Source organism: Felis catus, chromosome B4, assembly GCF_018350175.1.
Source record: "Felis catus isolate Fca126 chromosome B4, F.catus_Fca126_mat1.0, whole genome shotgun sequence".
NCBI classification, from domain to species: domain Eukaryota; kingdom Metazoa; phylum Chordata; class Mammalia; order Carnivora; family Felidae; genus Felis; species Felis catus.
The window spans coordinates 72439824-72453895 of NC_058374.1; the positions used below are offsets into that span (position 1 = coordinate 72439824).

Consider the following 14072-nt stretch of genomic DNA (forward strand, 5'->3'; position numbering starts at 1 on the left):
TTTACTTGTATTAAAGAACTAGTTTCTTTAAAAAAAAAAAAAACATGTTTTTAAATGTTTATTTAATTTTGAGAGAGAGAGTGCACAAACGAGGGAGGGGCAGACACAGAATCTGAAGCAGGCTCCAGGCTCTGAGCTGTCAGTAACAGAGCCCCATGTGGGGCTTGAACCCATGAACTGCAGGATCATGACCTGAGCCAAAGTCAGACGCTTAACCGACTGAGTCACTCAGGTGCCCCTAAAGGATTAGTTTCTTAACTGGCCTCCATGCTTTTTACATTTGCTTTTCTATAGTTCAGAAGACTGTAGCCATCAGAAAGATCATTTTAAAATAGAAGTTATGCCACTGATGTAGTCAAAACTTTCCAAGGCTTTCCATGTTATCCAGAATCAAAGCCCATGTCCTTCTGATGGCCAAAAATGATTTGCCGTATGCCCCCTCCTCTGCCGTCCATGACCTCCTATCACTCACCTCCTCCATCACTATGCTACAGTCACCATGACCTCTGCTTTTCTTGAAGACTTTAAGCTTTTGCACTTGCATTTCCATCTTCTTATAACTCTGTTTCTGGGGCGCCTGGGTGGTTCAGTCAGTTGAGTATCCGACTCTCGGTTTTGGCTTAGGTCATGATCTCACAGGCCTGTAGGTTCAAGCCCTGCATCTGCCCCTGTGCTGACAGTGTGGAGCCTGCTTGGGTTTCTCTCTCTCTCTCTCTCTCTCTCTCTCTCTCTCTCTCTCTCCCCCCCCCCCACCTTGCATGAGCATACTCTCTCTTTCAAAATAAATAAATTAAATTTTAAAAAACCTGTTTCCTCAGGGACTTACATGTTTTTTCCTTACTTTCTTCAGATCTCTGCTAAAATATCACCTTATCAGAGAGTCTTCTCCTAACAATTCATTATAAAGTCCTTCTCCCAACCATCACTCTCTATGACTCTTGCCCTGATGCATTTGTCTCACTAGTACCCATCATTTCCTGACATGTACTTACTTATTTGTCTCTATCCACTGGAGTGGAAAGTCATGATGGCAGAGATGTTGTCTGTTTTTGCTTTTTGGTTTTACTATTGAATTCCCAACACCCAGGAAAGTGGCCAGCATAGTTTGTTCTCAGTAACTAAGAATGAAGAATGATATATACAACAGTGATAGTGGACCAACAGCCTCCAAGATGGCTCCCAATGATCCCTGTGTCTGGTATTCATGCTTTTGTATACACCCTTCCCACAGGAAGTAGAACTGATTGACCTGTGTCACTAGTGGCAGAAATGACAATGAGTGACTTCCAAGGTGAGGTCATAAAAGATGTTGTGGCTTCTATCTCGCCCACTCTCTTGCATTAGTCATTGCATCAGGGAAGACAGGATTGTGTCATGAGGATGTTCAAGTGGTCTACAGACAGGCTTGTGTAGGAAGGAACTGAGGTCCTGCTAACAAGCAGCACCGTTCAAAAGTGAACTATTTTAGGAGCAGATTTCGAACCTTAGTCAAGTTTCTAGGTGACTGCAGCTTTGGCTGACATTGTGACTACAAGTTAGAACCTAGGCCAGAACCCCTTGACTACTTTGCTCCCGAGTTCCTGATCCACAGAAATTGTGTGAGATGATGCCTGTTTATGGTTGCTGTGAGGTGCTAAATTTGGTAGAAATGTATTATACCACAGCTACTAGAACCTCTTTGCTGGTTCTCCTTGGGAATTTTGCATTTGCTTTCCCTTCTGCCTAAAACTTAATTCCCTTAGATAGTTTTATGTTTTAATCTCTTACTTCCATCATGCTTCAGCTAAAATGTCATGCTATGCAGTTATGCACCAAAGCAACAGTGGATACAGGATATGATATCTGGGAGGTATATGTAATAAGATTAAGTAACTGATTGGACATGGGGGATAACAGGAAAAAGTCAAAATGATTCTCAAATTATTGGCTTATGTAACTAGTTTGTGCCATTCCCAAATTTTGGGAAAGAGGATTGGGGCAGAAATTATAAATTTAATGTTGGACCCACTAAATGTGAAATGTCTAAGAAAGAGCCAAGTGGAGATATCCAGCATGCAAGCAAGCATACCATTTGCAACACAGAAGAGAGATCTGGGCTGGAAACAAAGACCTTGAAATCAGGACCAGCTATACAATTTGCAGTGCCCAGTGCAAATGAAAATTTGCAGGGTTCCTTGTTCAAAGAACGCATGAGGTCCACCAGCTGCCAGATCCCCTTCCCACCAATTTGTAGGACTGACAGACCACGCCCTGGCTGAAGGTGGGGAAGTGGAGCCAAGTATCTCCCCTTCTCATGGACTCTAGGCTCCAAACCACATTAAAGGGACAGCCTCCAAGAGATTGCAACTTCCATGCAGGATGCCCTTAGGTAGAGGATGGGCAAGAGGCTCACTCTCGCTGGTCACCCAGCGGGTGCACTGTGGCACTGCCACTCTAGAGGAGGAACAGCTGCCATCCTGCCCCACCTCACGACACCATGGATGCACGCACATGACCCCGACCTTCCCTATGCCTGTGCCTAGTCCTCTTGGTGCTAGTGGTCCTGGTCTTGGGTAGGGCAAAAAGGAGCGTGGGCAAGGCTGAGACCCTATCCCTGGGAGGCAGAGAGGCAGTGTGGGGCAGGACTGTATGAGAACTAGCACACTTCTCTGTCTCACTGAACTCCAGATATAAAACAAAAATTCAAAGATAATGTTATTAAGAATTTTAAGCTGGCAACCACAGAGCATTAAGACCCCAAGCATTAAATCCCTTTGAGCGCAGGAACCTCTGTAATTGAACTGTTCCTATGCCCATGAAACTGGCCCTGTTTGGAAAAGATGGTAAACTTGTAAGACTGAATGACTTCAATAGGGAAAGATGAGAAGGAAAAGGGACAGGATCAAAGCCAGAGAAGCAACAACATTTAAGAAATGGGCAGAGAAAGGGCATCCTGTGGTGAGGCAAAGGTTGTAATTAATCAGAAGACCAATGAAGGAGAAAATACTCGGTCTACCTCCCCTGATTTGGAAAAGCTTTGCAAATCCAATAACCTGGCCACATATTATTAGGCACATTTTATTTCACTAACTATTCACAACATAATGATAGTTTTTCAGGGTCAAGGGTGTGGTTCTTACATAGGCCTATTACCTTGATTATGTTTGAAGCATATATTATTCAGTTGGGAAAAAAATATTGCATGAGAGAAGCTACAGGAAATAAAATAGATTGAATGAAAGAATGGAATTTACCAATGATCGACTCATAGGTAACCTAAGTAAATAATTAATTTCCCTTCCAGCAACAACAGTTACCTTTACATATAAGGCCAGCAATGTCTCTCTGCAACATTTATAAAGCACCAAAAATGTAAACCCTAAAATCTATGAAGAATTTCAAATGACTCATGGGACCTGTTACAAAATCCACCACAAGAGTTTTATAACTACTAATGGAATTTGAGCAGTCTTAGGCCATACAAACCAGACCATTTGGGGAGAGAACTATGGCAGAAAGTTGATGAGACTTTAAAAGCTTACAATTGATGGGAAAAAAAAGTGATTTTTTTTTTTAACGGATTCAGAATGTCTCTGGAATTGGTTTATAAAATGGCCAAGAGCCCAGATTCTAGATGCTTGGGTTAGAACCCCAGCTCTGCCACTTACTTCCTATATGTGACTGATTTTGGATTATTCAGTCATCCTGTGTTTGAATAAATGTGGTAATAGCTCCTAGGGTTGTTATAGGGATTAAATGCATGAATATAAAACATTAAAAAAAAACTATGGCTGGCACATAAAAAGCACTATGTACACATTTGTTAAATGGAAATTGTGATAACTGATCATGTCACTAAAATGTGTTGGGAATTTCTACTTTAGTAGGTCCCATAAAGCTTTGGGGAGAGAGTTCACTAAGAGAAAACATTCTTTTTTCCCTCCTTCTCGTTCTTTTTTTCTTCTTTATTCTCCCAGCCCTCCCCCCTTCAGATACTGGATATTTTCTTAAAAGTAATTTCCACATGCCTTATGGTGCATATTCATGGCTGTTCTCCACTTATGATTGCTCTCAATGCTTTATTTCTTTCATACAGAAACTCAAAAAAAATAAGTATATGGGAGCATATGATGCACAGTAGACTTAGTGTTATCATAATAATCATAATAATTCTGCTACATTAGTGGAAAAAATATAACAAGTTTCTATGGGAAGTGTTAGACAATGAATGCAACAAGGATCTCAAATATAACTTCTAGCCCTTTTGACAAGTCAAAATGGACCCATCTGAATTCGTCAGCTTCTTTGAAAACAGTTCTGCAGACTCACAATCCCAGAAACCTGCAGTTCAAAGTACCCCCGTGTGTCTTAAAAGTAGAAATCCCTTTGTATTTGTCTTATTGCTTCCTTTGGTCTCCGGGAATACATTCTTCCACTCTGCCTCAATTTTACTTTAGTACTTTCTTTGTTTCCTCTGGTTATTATAGTTCCCCGCCCCCCCGCCTTAGAGTTTGCACCTAACCATTGTCGAGTTCTTTGGCCTCGTTTGCATTTTTGATATGGAGGACTGCGCTTTCATGGTCCAAACGGGCTGCAGGATGATCCTCTTGCGACCACTCCCTGCGTGTGCTCCCGCGGGCGGGGGTAGGGGGCGCTTTTCTCGCCTCCTACCTCTCTTTATGCGGAAATCTTCCTGCCTTTTGTGAACACGCTTCTTTAGATCCCTCTCTCTCACTCTTTGTCTTTTTTCTTCTGTTGCTTATTCTCTACGAGTTTGCCTCTTTCCTGTATAATCTCCCTCTCCCTTGCCCCCCGTGGAATACACGTTCCCTCACTTTGGAAGCAGAGTAATTGATGCTTGAAGATCCTCCATTGGCTCCACGGAGCCTTTAACCCCGTTCTGGCGTGCTCGTCTTCAGGGTTCTTCACCTGAGACGTGGTGGCGTTTACTGCAGAGGCAGTAACACACGTCAAAGAAAGCAAGCCCCAGTATGTGTCCATATATGACCTTAGAGCAGAATTCGGGGAACCCTGTCCACTCCCACCCTCGTGTGCTCTCCCCCCTCCGCCCTTCCCCGAGGTCACTCGCGGGCAGAACGCGAGCGCCGACTACTCCTTTTCGCGTCCCGACTTCCTTCTGAGAGCCCAATAAACCCTGGGGAAGTTTAATCATTCCGCAGCGAGCCCGGGCTCTCTCACTGGGCATGCTCAGTGGCCGGGCCCCGCTCGGCTGGCGAGTGGTTCGTCTGGGGCGCAGGTCTCGGGTCGGCGGCCGCCTCGGCTGGCTTCCAGGAGCGCGGGCTGGGCACTGCGGGCCCTGAGCCGGGAGCCAGAAGCACCCCGCGGTCCTCGCCGGGACGCAGGGCCCCGCCAGAGCCGCGGCGTTCCGGAGCCCGGGGGCCCCCAACTTCGCGCCAAGTTCGGAACCGCCTTCTGGGGGAGCCATGCAAATGATGACCAGGGACGTTCTGCTAGAAATGGATCAGGAGGAGGAGGACGACGACGACGGGGATATCGGTGAGCGGGGGGTTCTCCGGCGTGGGCCGGGGCCGGAAGAAGTTGGGGACTACGCGCGGGCGCTGCGCTCTGCGCGGGGGCGGATAGCGGGGACCCGCGGGCGCCGGGGAGGTGGGAGCCCGCACCGCCGTCCCGGGGCCGCAGTGCGGCCGCTTCGCCGCTCGGCTCTCAGCGGGCCGGCGCCGGGTGGAGGCCGGGGAGGCGCGGGGCGCGCAAGGGCCCCCGACCGCAGGATCTGGGCGGGCCGCGGACGCAGCGCCTAAGCACCCGTGCTGGATACGGGGAAGTCTGTGGACTCTGAAGCGGCAACTTTTGGGTCATTTCCTTCGCCTGGAACCTGCACTGGGGACCCGGCCCCGTTCAGAGAGCAGGGGTGTGACCCACCTGCATCCGCTTTAAAGTGAAAGCAAGGAGCCGCTCTGGGGGGAGGGTGGGGCGCCTCGGTAACTGATTTGTGGCCGCGGGTGGCAGCCCGGGATCCTTTTTTCAGCCGCAGAGCCCGCGGGGGAAGTGATTGGAGGAAGAAGCCCTTGTCCGGGGTGGGGCTGGGGGGGGGGGGGGAATCTCTAAACATTTCCTGCAAGTCCAGAGGGCCCTGGCGTTTGGCGGGGTGGGGAGTGGTTGGGTGGGGCAAGCCTGGGGTGTATCATTTCTAGTTTGAGTTAAAAATGTTTAGAAGTTGTAGACGGAACGAAGGGAGAGCTGTTTAAGAGTGAAATAACTACAGCAACAAACAAAAGGGATTGGAGGAGGTGGGGAAGGGGAAAACAATTGGAGGAGCAGGGAGAACATCACTGTCAGGGAATGATGACTTATTGGGTCTCTCCAGAAGACTGGCAATTAAATTACCGTGCTGGTCTGTTCAGCGACTCCCAGTCTGTTTCCTGCACGCCAAATCAGTTTAAAGCGAAACAGTTCCTGCTCAGATCCTGAAGTCCTATTCTTCACTAATAACAACTTTGGAAGTAACTTAATTCTAGGAGCTAGGTGTGGTTTTTCTTTATCATTTTATTTTTTTTATCATTTTTTTTTCCAGCTGTATTGAGCTACAGTTTATATAGAATATTTTGCAAGTTTAAAGTGTACAACACGTTGAGTTGATACGGTTACATGTTGCAAAATGATTACCACTATGGCTTTAACCAATACCTCCATCAACTCACAAGTAACTGTTTCCTTTTTGTGGTGACAACATTTAAGGTCCACTCTCTTAGCAACTTTCAACTACATGATACAGTATTAATTATAACCACTGTGCTGTACCTTTCATCCCCAGGACTTGTCTTATGGCTGGAAGTTTGTGCCTTTTGACCAACATCTTCTCCCCTCCACCATTCAATTTCACCTATAAGTATTTGTCTTTGTGAGACTTATTTCACTTAGCATAATGCCCTCAAGTTCCGTCCATGTTGTCCCAAATGGCAGGATTTCCTTCTTTCTCATGGTTGAATAATATTCCATTGCCCACATGTGAGGGTGAGGAGATTGAGGAGGGTGCTGGTGGTGGTTATTATACACACACACACACACACACACACACACACACACACACACACAAACACATCTTTATCCATTCGTCTATAGATGGACAGTTGTTTTCATATCTTGGCTATTATAGGTATTGTTCACTTAAATCAAGAGAACGTGGTAATTTCCTTGTTGATGAGGAACAAATTGAATAGAGGAGCTTATGCTCCACGATTTAGCATAATTGTTCTCATTTGAGAACAATTTATTAGATGGAGGGAGCAAGTAGTGTTTTTTTATTAGAAAGCTGAAGCTCACAGGTTGATCTGCCTAGCTTTTCACATAGCTAGTAAAGATTCAAAACCAGGTTTTCTGACTTGCAAGACCTATGTGGATTAATCCCCTTTCCACCTGGTCACCAGCAGTCAGATAATATATAATGCTACTATTTAACAGACTTGTAAATCATAGTTACATAAAAATATAAATCATAGGAGCAGACTGTAAAAAGTTACAGTAAACTAGCACAGTCCATTTCATAGGAAAATACTCTTGCCTGTTATGGTGAGGTATCATCACTGTTTATACTGAGTATTGTGAATAAATAGGGTAAAAACCCAAATGGTAACTGAAATAAGAGACTCTGATCTTTGTTTGTTCCACTGTGCCATCAACAGATCTCAGTTTAGAAAAAACTACTTTGGTCTAGTCTGTGTTTACCAGATGAGGCATCATAAAATTTATCTTAAGTGTGTGGCAATAGGTTATTTTTATTTATTTAAGTTTATTTACTTGGGAGAGCGAGCACACACACATGACCAGGGGAGGGTCAGAGAGGGAGACAGAGAATCCCAAGCAGGCCCCATACTGTCAGCACAGCGCTCAACTCAGGGCTTGATCGCAGGAACCATGAGATCACAACCTAAGCCAAAAATCAAGAGTCCATTGCTGAACCAACTGAGCCAACCAGGTGTGCTGGTTCTTTTTATTTTTTATTTAAAAAAAAATTTTTTTTAACGTTTATTTATTTTTGAGACAGAGAGAGACAGAGCATGAACAGGGGAGGGTCAGAGAGAGAGGGAGACACAGAATCTGAAACAGGCTCCAGGCTCTGAGCAGTCAGCACAGAGCCCGACGCGGGGCTTGAACTCACAGACCGCGAGATCATGACCTGAGCCGAAGTCGGACGCTTAACCGACTGAGCCACCCAGGTGCCCCTTATTTTTTTAATTACAGATGTAATTTATGCTGGTTCTATCAAGTCAACCAGTAAATATGTTTTAAAAAGTTAAATATCTCGGGGTGCCTGGATCTGACTTCAGCTTAGGTTGATCTCGTGGTTCGTGAGCTCGAGCCCCGTGTCGGGCTCTGTGCTGACAGCTTGGGAGCCTGGAGCCTGCTTCAGATTCTGTGTCTCCTTCTCTCTCTGCCCCTCCCCTGCTTGTGCTTTGTCTTTCTCTCTCAAAAATAAATAATAAACATAAAAAATTTTCAACGTTTATTTATTTTTTTGGGACAGAGAGAGACAGAGCATGAACGGGAGAGGGGCAGAGAGAGAGGGAGACACAGAATCGGAAACAGGCTCCAGGCTCCGAGCCATCAGCCCAGAGCCTGACGCGGGGCTCGAACTCACGGACCGCGAGATCGTGACCTGGCTGAAGTCGGACGCCTAACCGACTGCGCCACCCAGGCGCCCCATAAACATAAAAAATTTTAAAAAAATATTTAGAAAGTTAAGTATCTCTATCCATCACCCCTCCCTCTGTGGGCTACTGATATTATCACTTTACTGTGCGTAGGGGTCAATTCAACATTATTTTATGTTAGGCAACAAATATCATTTAAGTAGGTCTCCACAATTTTTGTTTGTTATACAAACTCAATGTGGATTGCAGTGATGTTATATCAAGTGGAAATGTTTACCATGTCAATAGAAAGTTTATGACATTGTAAAATAGGTAAGTCTTTTTTTTTAAAGGTTAGAAGTAGGCTGATGGTATATAGCCTTTTACAAAATAATTGTAATTTTCAACTTAGGGGAGGTCGTGGTGAAATGACGATTATAATTTTAACTTGTGCCCCTAGTTTCATATGCAGAACTAGGGTTAAGCTGTTGACATCTTTCTCCTAGTACTTGATTGTCATTACTGATAGTTGTATAATTTAAAATCCACTCAGGTACTGAAGATTTCTACGTAATCCCTCTATCAATATTCACTTTATAATTCAGAACAATAGAGTTATTTTTGACATAGTTCCTGAGTAAAACATTTATCATCGGCTAATTTACAAAGGATGAAAAGAGAATCTTTTTAAACTAGATGTGGTCCCTGGTTATATCATATGAATGTTTTATATACATATATGGAAGTGTTCCTGTAGTGGACTGGGACTTAGGGCTCCCCCCCGCCAGTGGGTTTCTGCTTACCTTTACCTTTAAAGCACTATTCAGTGCTTTAAGTGTAAGGATTACCTCCTTGTTTGACATGAACCTGTCTAGAGAGTCAAAGATGGTAAATGTTACTATGAGCGTCTTTTCCATATTTGCTTAACTCATTGCCACCAGAAATTGGTCCCAGAAGTTTGTGAATGAGGCAGCCTGTTGGTATAAGAGCATTTTTTCAAAAGACCACTTATTTTCTAAATCAGCTCCAGCAACTGAATGCAGTTGTGATCCCTGGGCACTGGTGGCAGGAAATATGTGACTTTTAGCCCTTATTTCACTCATGCTGGTGGAGATCACATGGCAAGGCAGGTTTTGTGCACTTGGTGTGCAGAAGAGCATTCCTGGCTGCCTTTCTCCCTCCTCCCGGCCTTTAATCAGTGAGTAGAATGCAACATTTCTTCCTGTTCGGGTAGAAAGTGACAGAAAACTCTTTTACGGCCAAAATGTAGATATTTTGTGTGCTGTTTTATTTTGCGTATGTGTGTGGTTGTTTTGTTTTTTGCATTTCTATGGTTCAGACTTCGCTTAGAGAGAAAAAGTTTTCTCAGGAATAAGTCATGTAGTTCAGGCAAAAAGATTTTGTTTAGATGCTTGGCTGGTTGCTTTGGGATCCCAGTCTGTTTATGTTAGGGTTTAACTCTCTGATCCCCACAGCTGATGGTCATGTCATTGATTTGGGGAGTTGTAAGAAGCAGCCCATTACCTCCGAGTGATGATGGTCCAGCTGTATCTCTCAAGTGTCCTTATTGGCTCCCTTTTCGCTTTTGCATTTTTACAGAGACTTCTTCATGATTTCTATCCCTTCACTATAAAGTTTGTTTAATCACCTACAAATGTGGTCCTAGCCTCAGTTTTGCTTAATCAGTATTAACTGAGAAAACTTTCTGTGCCAGGTCCAGGATTAGGTGCTGGGCTGGGTGTTGGGAAACTAAAAATAAGTGTTGCACCCCTTGGCCGTGGAGAAGTAGGTTCGATGGAACCAGTCACTTGCAGGAAGTGCTATTACTGAGGTATGTACACAGCTGTGGGAGGATAATGGGAGACATTTTCACAGAAGAGATTGCTGGGCTGGGTACTGAAGGACCAGGCGGGTGCAGTGGCATAGCAGAAGGAGAGTCTGGATTTCCACGTAGTTCCCTGTGGTGGAAGGCAGCCGCTACAAGGCTAGGGAGGCAGGCAGGGGCCACACCATGAAGAAGCCTCTGTATGTTTTAAGGATTTAGGATTTGGAGCTACTGAAAGATTTTAAGGAAAGGAGTGATGGGATCAAATTTGCCTTAGGAAAAGATCTCCCTGGCAGCATGTTGGAAAATGGGATTGGAGAGGGGACATTGTAGAAGTAAGTCTTTCTAGCAGTCGGGTTTGGAAATGCCTGGAGTGGCCATGGGAATAGAGGGGAGTGGTCTGAGAGTTTAGGAAAGAGGTGACATCTCCGAGGCATCAGACCCATGGCTTCCAGAAACAGCGTGACTCTTAGACTTCAGCTGAGTGATTAGGTAGAAAGTGGTGGCAGGTGTGCAGGGGGGAGCTTCTATTGTTCCAGCAAGTCTTAATACTTTTCCCCTCTGCTTTGGCTCAGACCAATTCCTTTCTTTGGTAATACCAGACTTACCTCCTCTGTTTCTCAGGAGGAGCCTGTCACAAAACCCAGAAAACTGTTACTGATCTTCATTGTCCAAAGTGCCCACTAATGAATTGTCGCACCGCTTCTTTTTCTGTGCTACACAATCAGCACTCACTTTGTACTTTGTCTTTGTTGTTCATTATCTTTATCTGCACAACTAGAGTGTAAATTTCTTGCATTGGAACTAGATCATCTGAGCCTTCTAGAGATCGTGCAAAATATCCCAAACATTGTAGACATTCATTGCTATAATTAAAAAACAATTTCTCTTCCTCACCTGCCTCTAACATATCATAAGCTCCCTGAAGGCAGGTGTCTTGTGTGTTTTGTGTTCCAAGCTATGTCCCTCATGCCTAGAATGGTGCTTGCTATTGAGTAGAAGCCAAGCCAAGCATTATTGAAAGAATCGAGTGAATTGCTCTTTTTAAATAATTTGATTAACATTCTGCTGAGTGGTTTTATGGCTCTAGTAGAATTCCCTTCCATGGCACTTTGAGATTCCCTACTATCTGTTATAACAATGTTGATTGTACCTACTCTGCCAGGTTCCTGGGTCCTTGACCCACCAGTACCTCACTATCTCAGAAGGAGGCAGAGACATGAATAGATAATTGCAGTAAGTCTGTGATTAATGCTGTAATCAAGATGTGTACCCGGGTAGTGGTGGTACCAAGGAGATTCTCGCTGCAGGGACTCCAGATACCAGCCCTGGGAGGGATAAGAAAGAGATAAGGGGCTGGGGCTAGGACAGCGTGGCTCCAGCATTCTTAAATGTGATTTCTTAGACAGTAAGCTTTGGTGCTACCTTTGCCTTATTTGCTGTGGCAAGGGGATCATAGATATATATTATATTTTCTACCAGGAGAATGATAGTTAACAAACAAAACAAAGTAAACTATCCTTACACTTTTTTCTTTGAGTATAGTTTTGTCCTTTTTTTTTGTTTGTTTTATAAACCTGTTACTTACAGTTTCAAGTCCTTAGTCACAATTTATCTTATGTGTTCTAACTTTCAAGTCCAAGAATTGCTTTCCAAAGGTTTCTCATCTCCTTTTATAATTCCCATTGTTCTTTAAACCTGACACAAACACAGCTTTAAAAAAGTTCCACATGACATTCCTTTCTTTTTTATCCAGTAGTTTCAATAGTCACTTATGTTGATTGCCGTGTGTGTGTGTGTGTGTGTGTGTGTGTGTGTGTGTGTGTGTGTTCCTTTTGGAAACCAGTAAATGTAGACCAAAAGCTCCTGTGAAGGTTTCTGTCAGATACTATTTAAACTCTGACATTCTTGAAGGGAGATTATAATACATTATTAAGAATCTCACAATCTAGCTTGAAGTTAAAAGTTGGTCTTAAACTTTCAAAGGGTGTTTGTAGCAGTTTAGATTAAAATGATTACATTTTCATAAAGGTTTCTACTCCAGCTAATAATTGAGGTTTTCTTCTGTTATCGGTGCTTATCAGTTTTGTGTTTTGTATTCTAGCTGATTCAATCATACATCTGAAGGTAAAGCTTATATAGTCTTAGAGGGAGAAGTGCTGTCTTACCTTTGTACTTCACAGCCTGCATATCATAATGCTTTTCACATAGTAGATACTCAACAAACATTTGCTAAGGGACTGGTTTTAAGGTTTTAATGGAAGCTTTGTATGCTGTAGATTAAGGCTTGATCTGCTTTTTTTTTTTCTTTAGCATTTATTCATTCATCTTTGAGAGAGAAAGAGCGCAGGGGAGGGGCAGAGAGAGGGAGACAGAAGATCCAAAGCAGGCTCCATGCTGTGAGCGCAGATCCTGACGGTGGGCTCCAACTCATGAACCCTGGTTCATGACCTGAGCAGAGCTCTTATGTGAGCCACTCAGCCCTTTGAACCACCTGGATGCCCCAGCTTGATCCACTTTTGATACATTGATCTGCTTTTTGATACAGGCCTGAGTCTGTGGAAAAATCACCAGTTTTAGAACAGAAAAACATCATTTCCAATTACTTTCAACCAAGGAAATGTACTTCTTGACTGGTAATTCATGTAAAGACAGAGATTGTGAAAATTTCATGCAATCAAGTGATTGTCTCAAGTCGTTATCATTATTACTGCTCTTCCTTTAGTTTTGCCTTGCTTTATAATACTGCAACTAAAATTAATTAGACTCCATCCCAAGAAGTAGCCTATTGAAGAAATACTGGATGCAAATGTCAACAATAGCATATTGTGGATGTGTACCAAAGAGCAATTCAGATACTCCTCAGCCAAAATATCAGATGGAACGTTTGCGTAGGAGACTAGTCGAAGGGTTGATAGGCAACTTTCTCTGCCATGGTCTTTACTACTGCTCTGGCTACGGGTCCAAATGCTGACTGGGAGAGCTAGCTGCAGGCAGTTATTCAGTAGGTAAAAATCCGAATGAAAGAAAATCTATTCTTTGGTGAAACCCAGATGTTGTTTTATATTTAATGCTTTTAATCTAGGACATTGAAACTCTACTGTTTCCCACTTATTTAAAAATACAAATACTTGAAATTGGAAGGAAAAGGATACGGATCTTTAAAATTATCTTTTTTATAATTTTAATTTTAACCTTGGCAGAACGTTAGCCATTGGTCAGGCGTGCAAATAGATGTTCTTTTGCAAAGTACAATTATGCAAATTATAGGCCTGTTTATAAAGCTTGTTTTATATAAACTGAGATTGTATTTGTATAATTGAATTTATCACAATTTCTCCAGACATTCTATCTAGATATTTGAAAAATAATCTTTGGCTTGGCACAGACAAAATGATGGCAAAATTTTTCTCGTGGCATTATATAGACACAACCTTAAGTATATTTTTTTTCTCTGATTTGTGCTTAGATTTTAAGAAAACTAAATTCTAAACAAGAATTATACACCCTTCTGACATATAAAACTCAGACCTTTAACATTATTTTACAAGTTTATATATAATAGGTATATTATACAATAATTTTTTTCATTTGTATCATTTTATTTCTTCCTACTGTTATTTATTAAATAAACAAGTCTTAGATGCTTAATTTGTGTA

At 43.0% G+C, this 14072-nt stretch overlaps 1 protein-coding gene across 2 annotated transcripts in view; it reads left to right on the top strand.

The window, feature by feature from the left end:
• The first annotated feature begins 5058 nt into the window (after nt 1-5058).
• Nucleotides 5059-14072, top strand: part of ANO6 (anoctamin 6) — a 198322-nt gene continuing 189308 nt past the window's right edge. Inside the window, exon 1 of one of the 2 annotated variants that reach the window (XM_023256976.2) lies at nt 5059-5496. In XM_023256976.2, coding sequence (XP_023112744.1) covers nt 5424-5496 — 73 coding nt within the window. In that variant the 5' untranslated portion in view covers nt 5059-5423. The remainder of the gene's footprint in view (nt 5497-14072) is intronic. The other variant, XM_023256977.2, reaches the window with a different exon arrangement.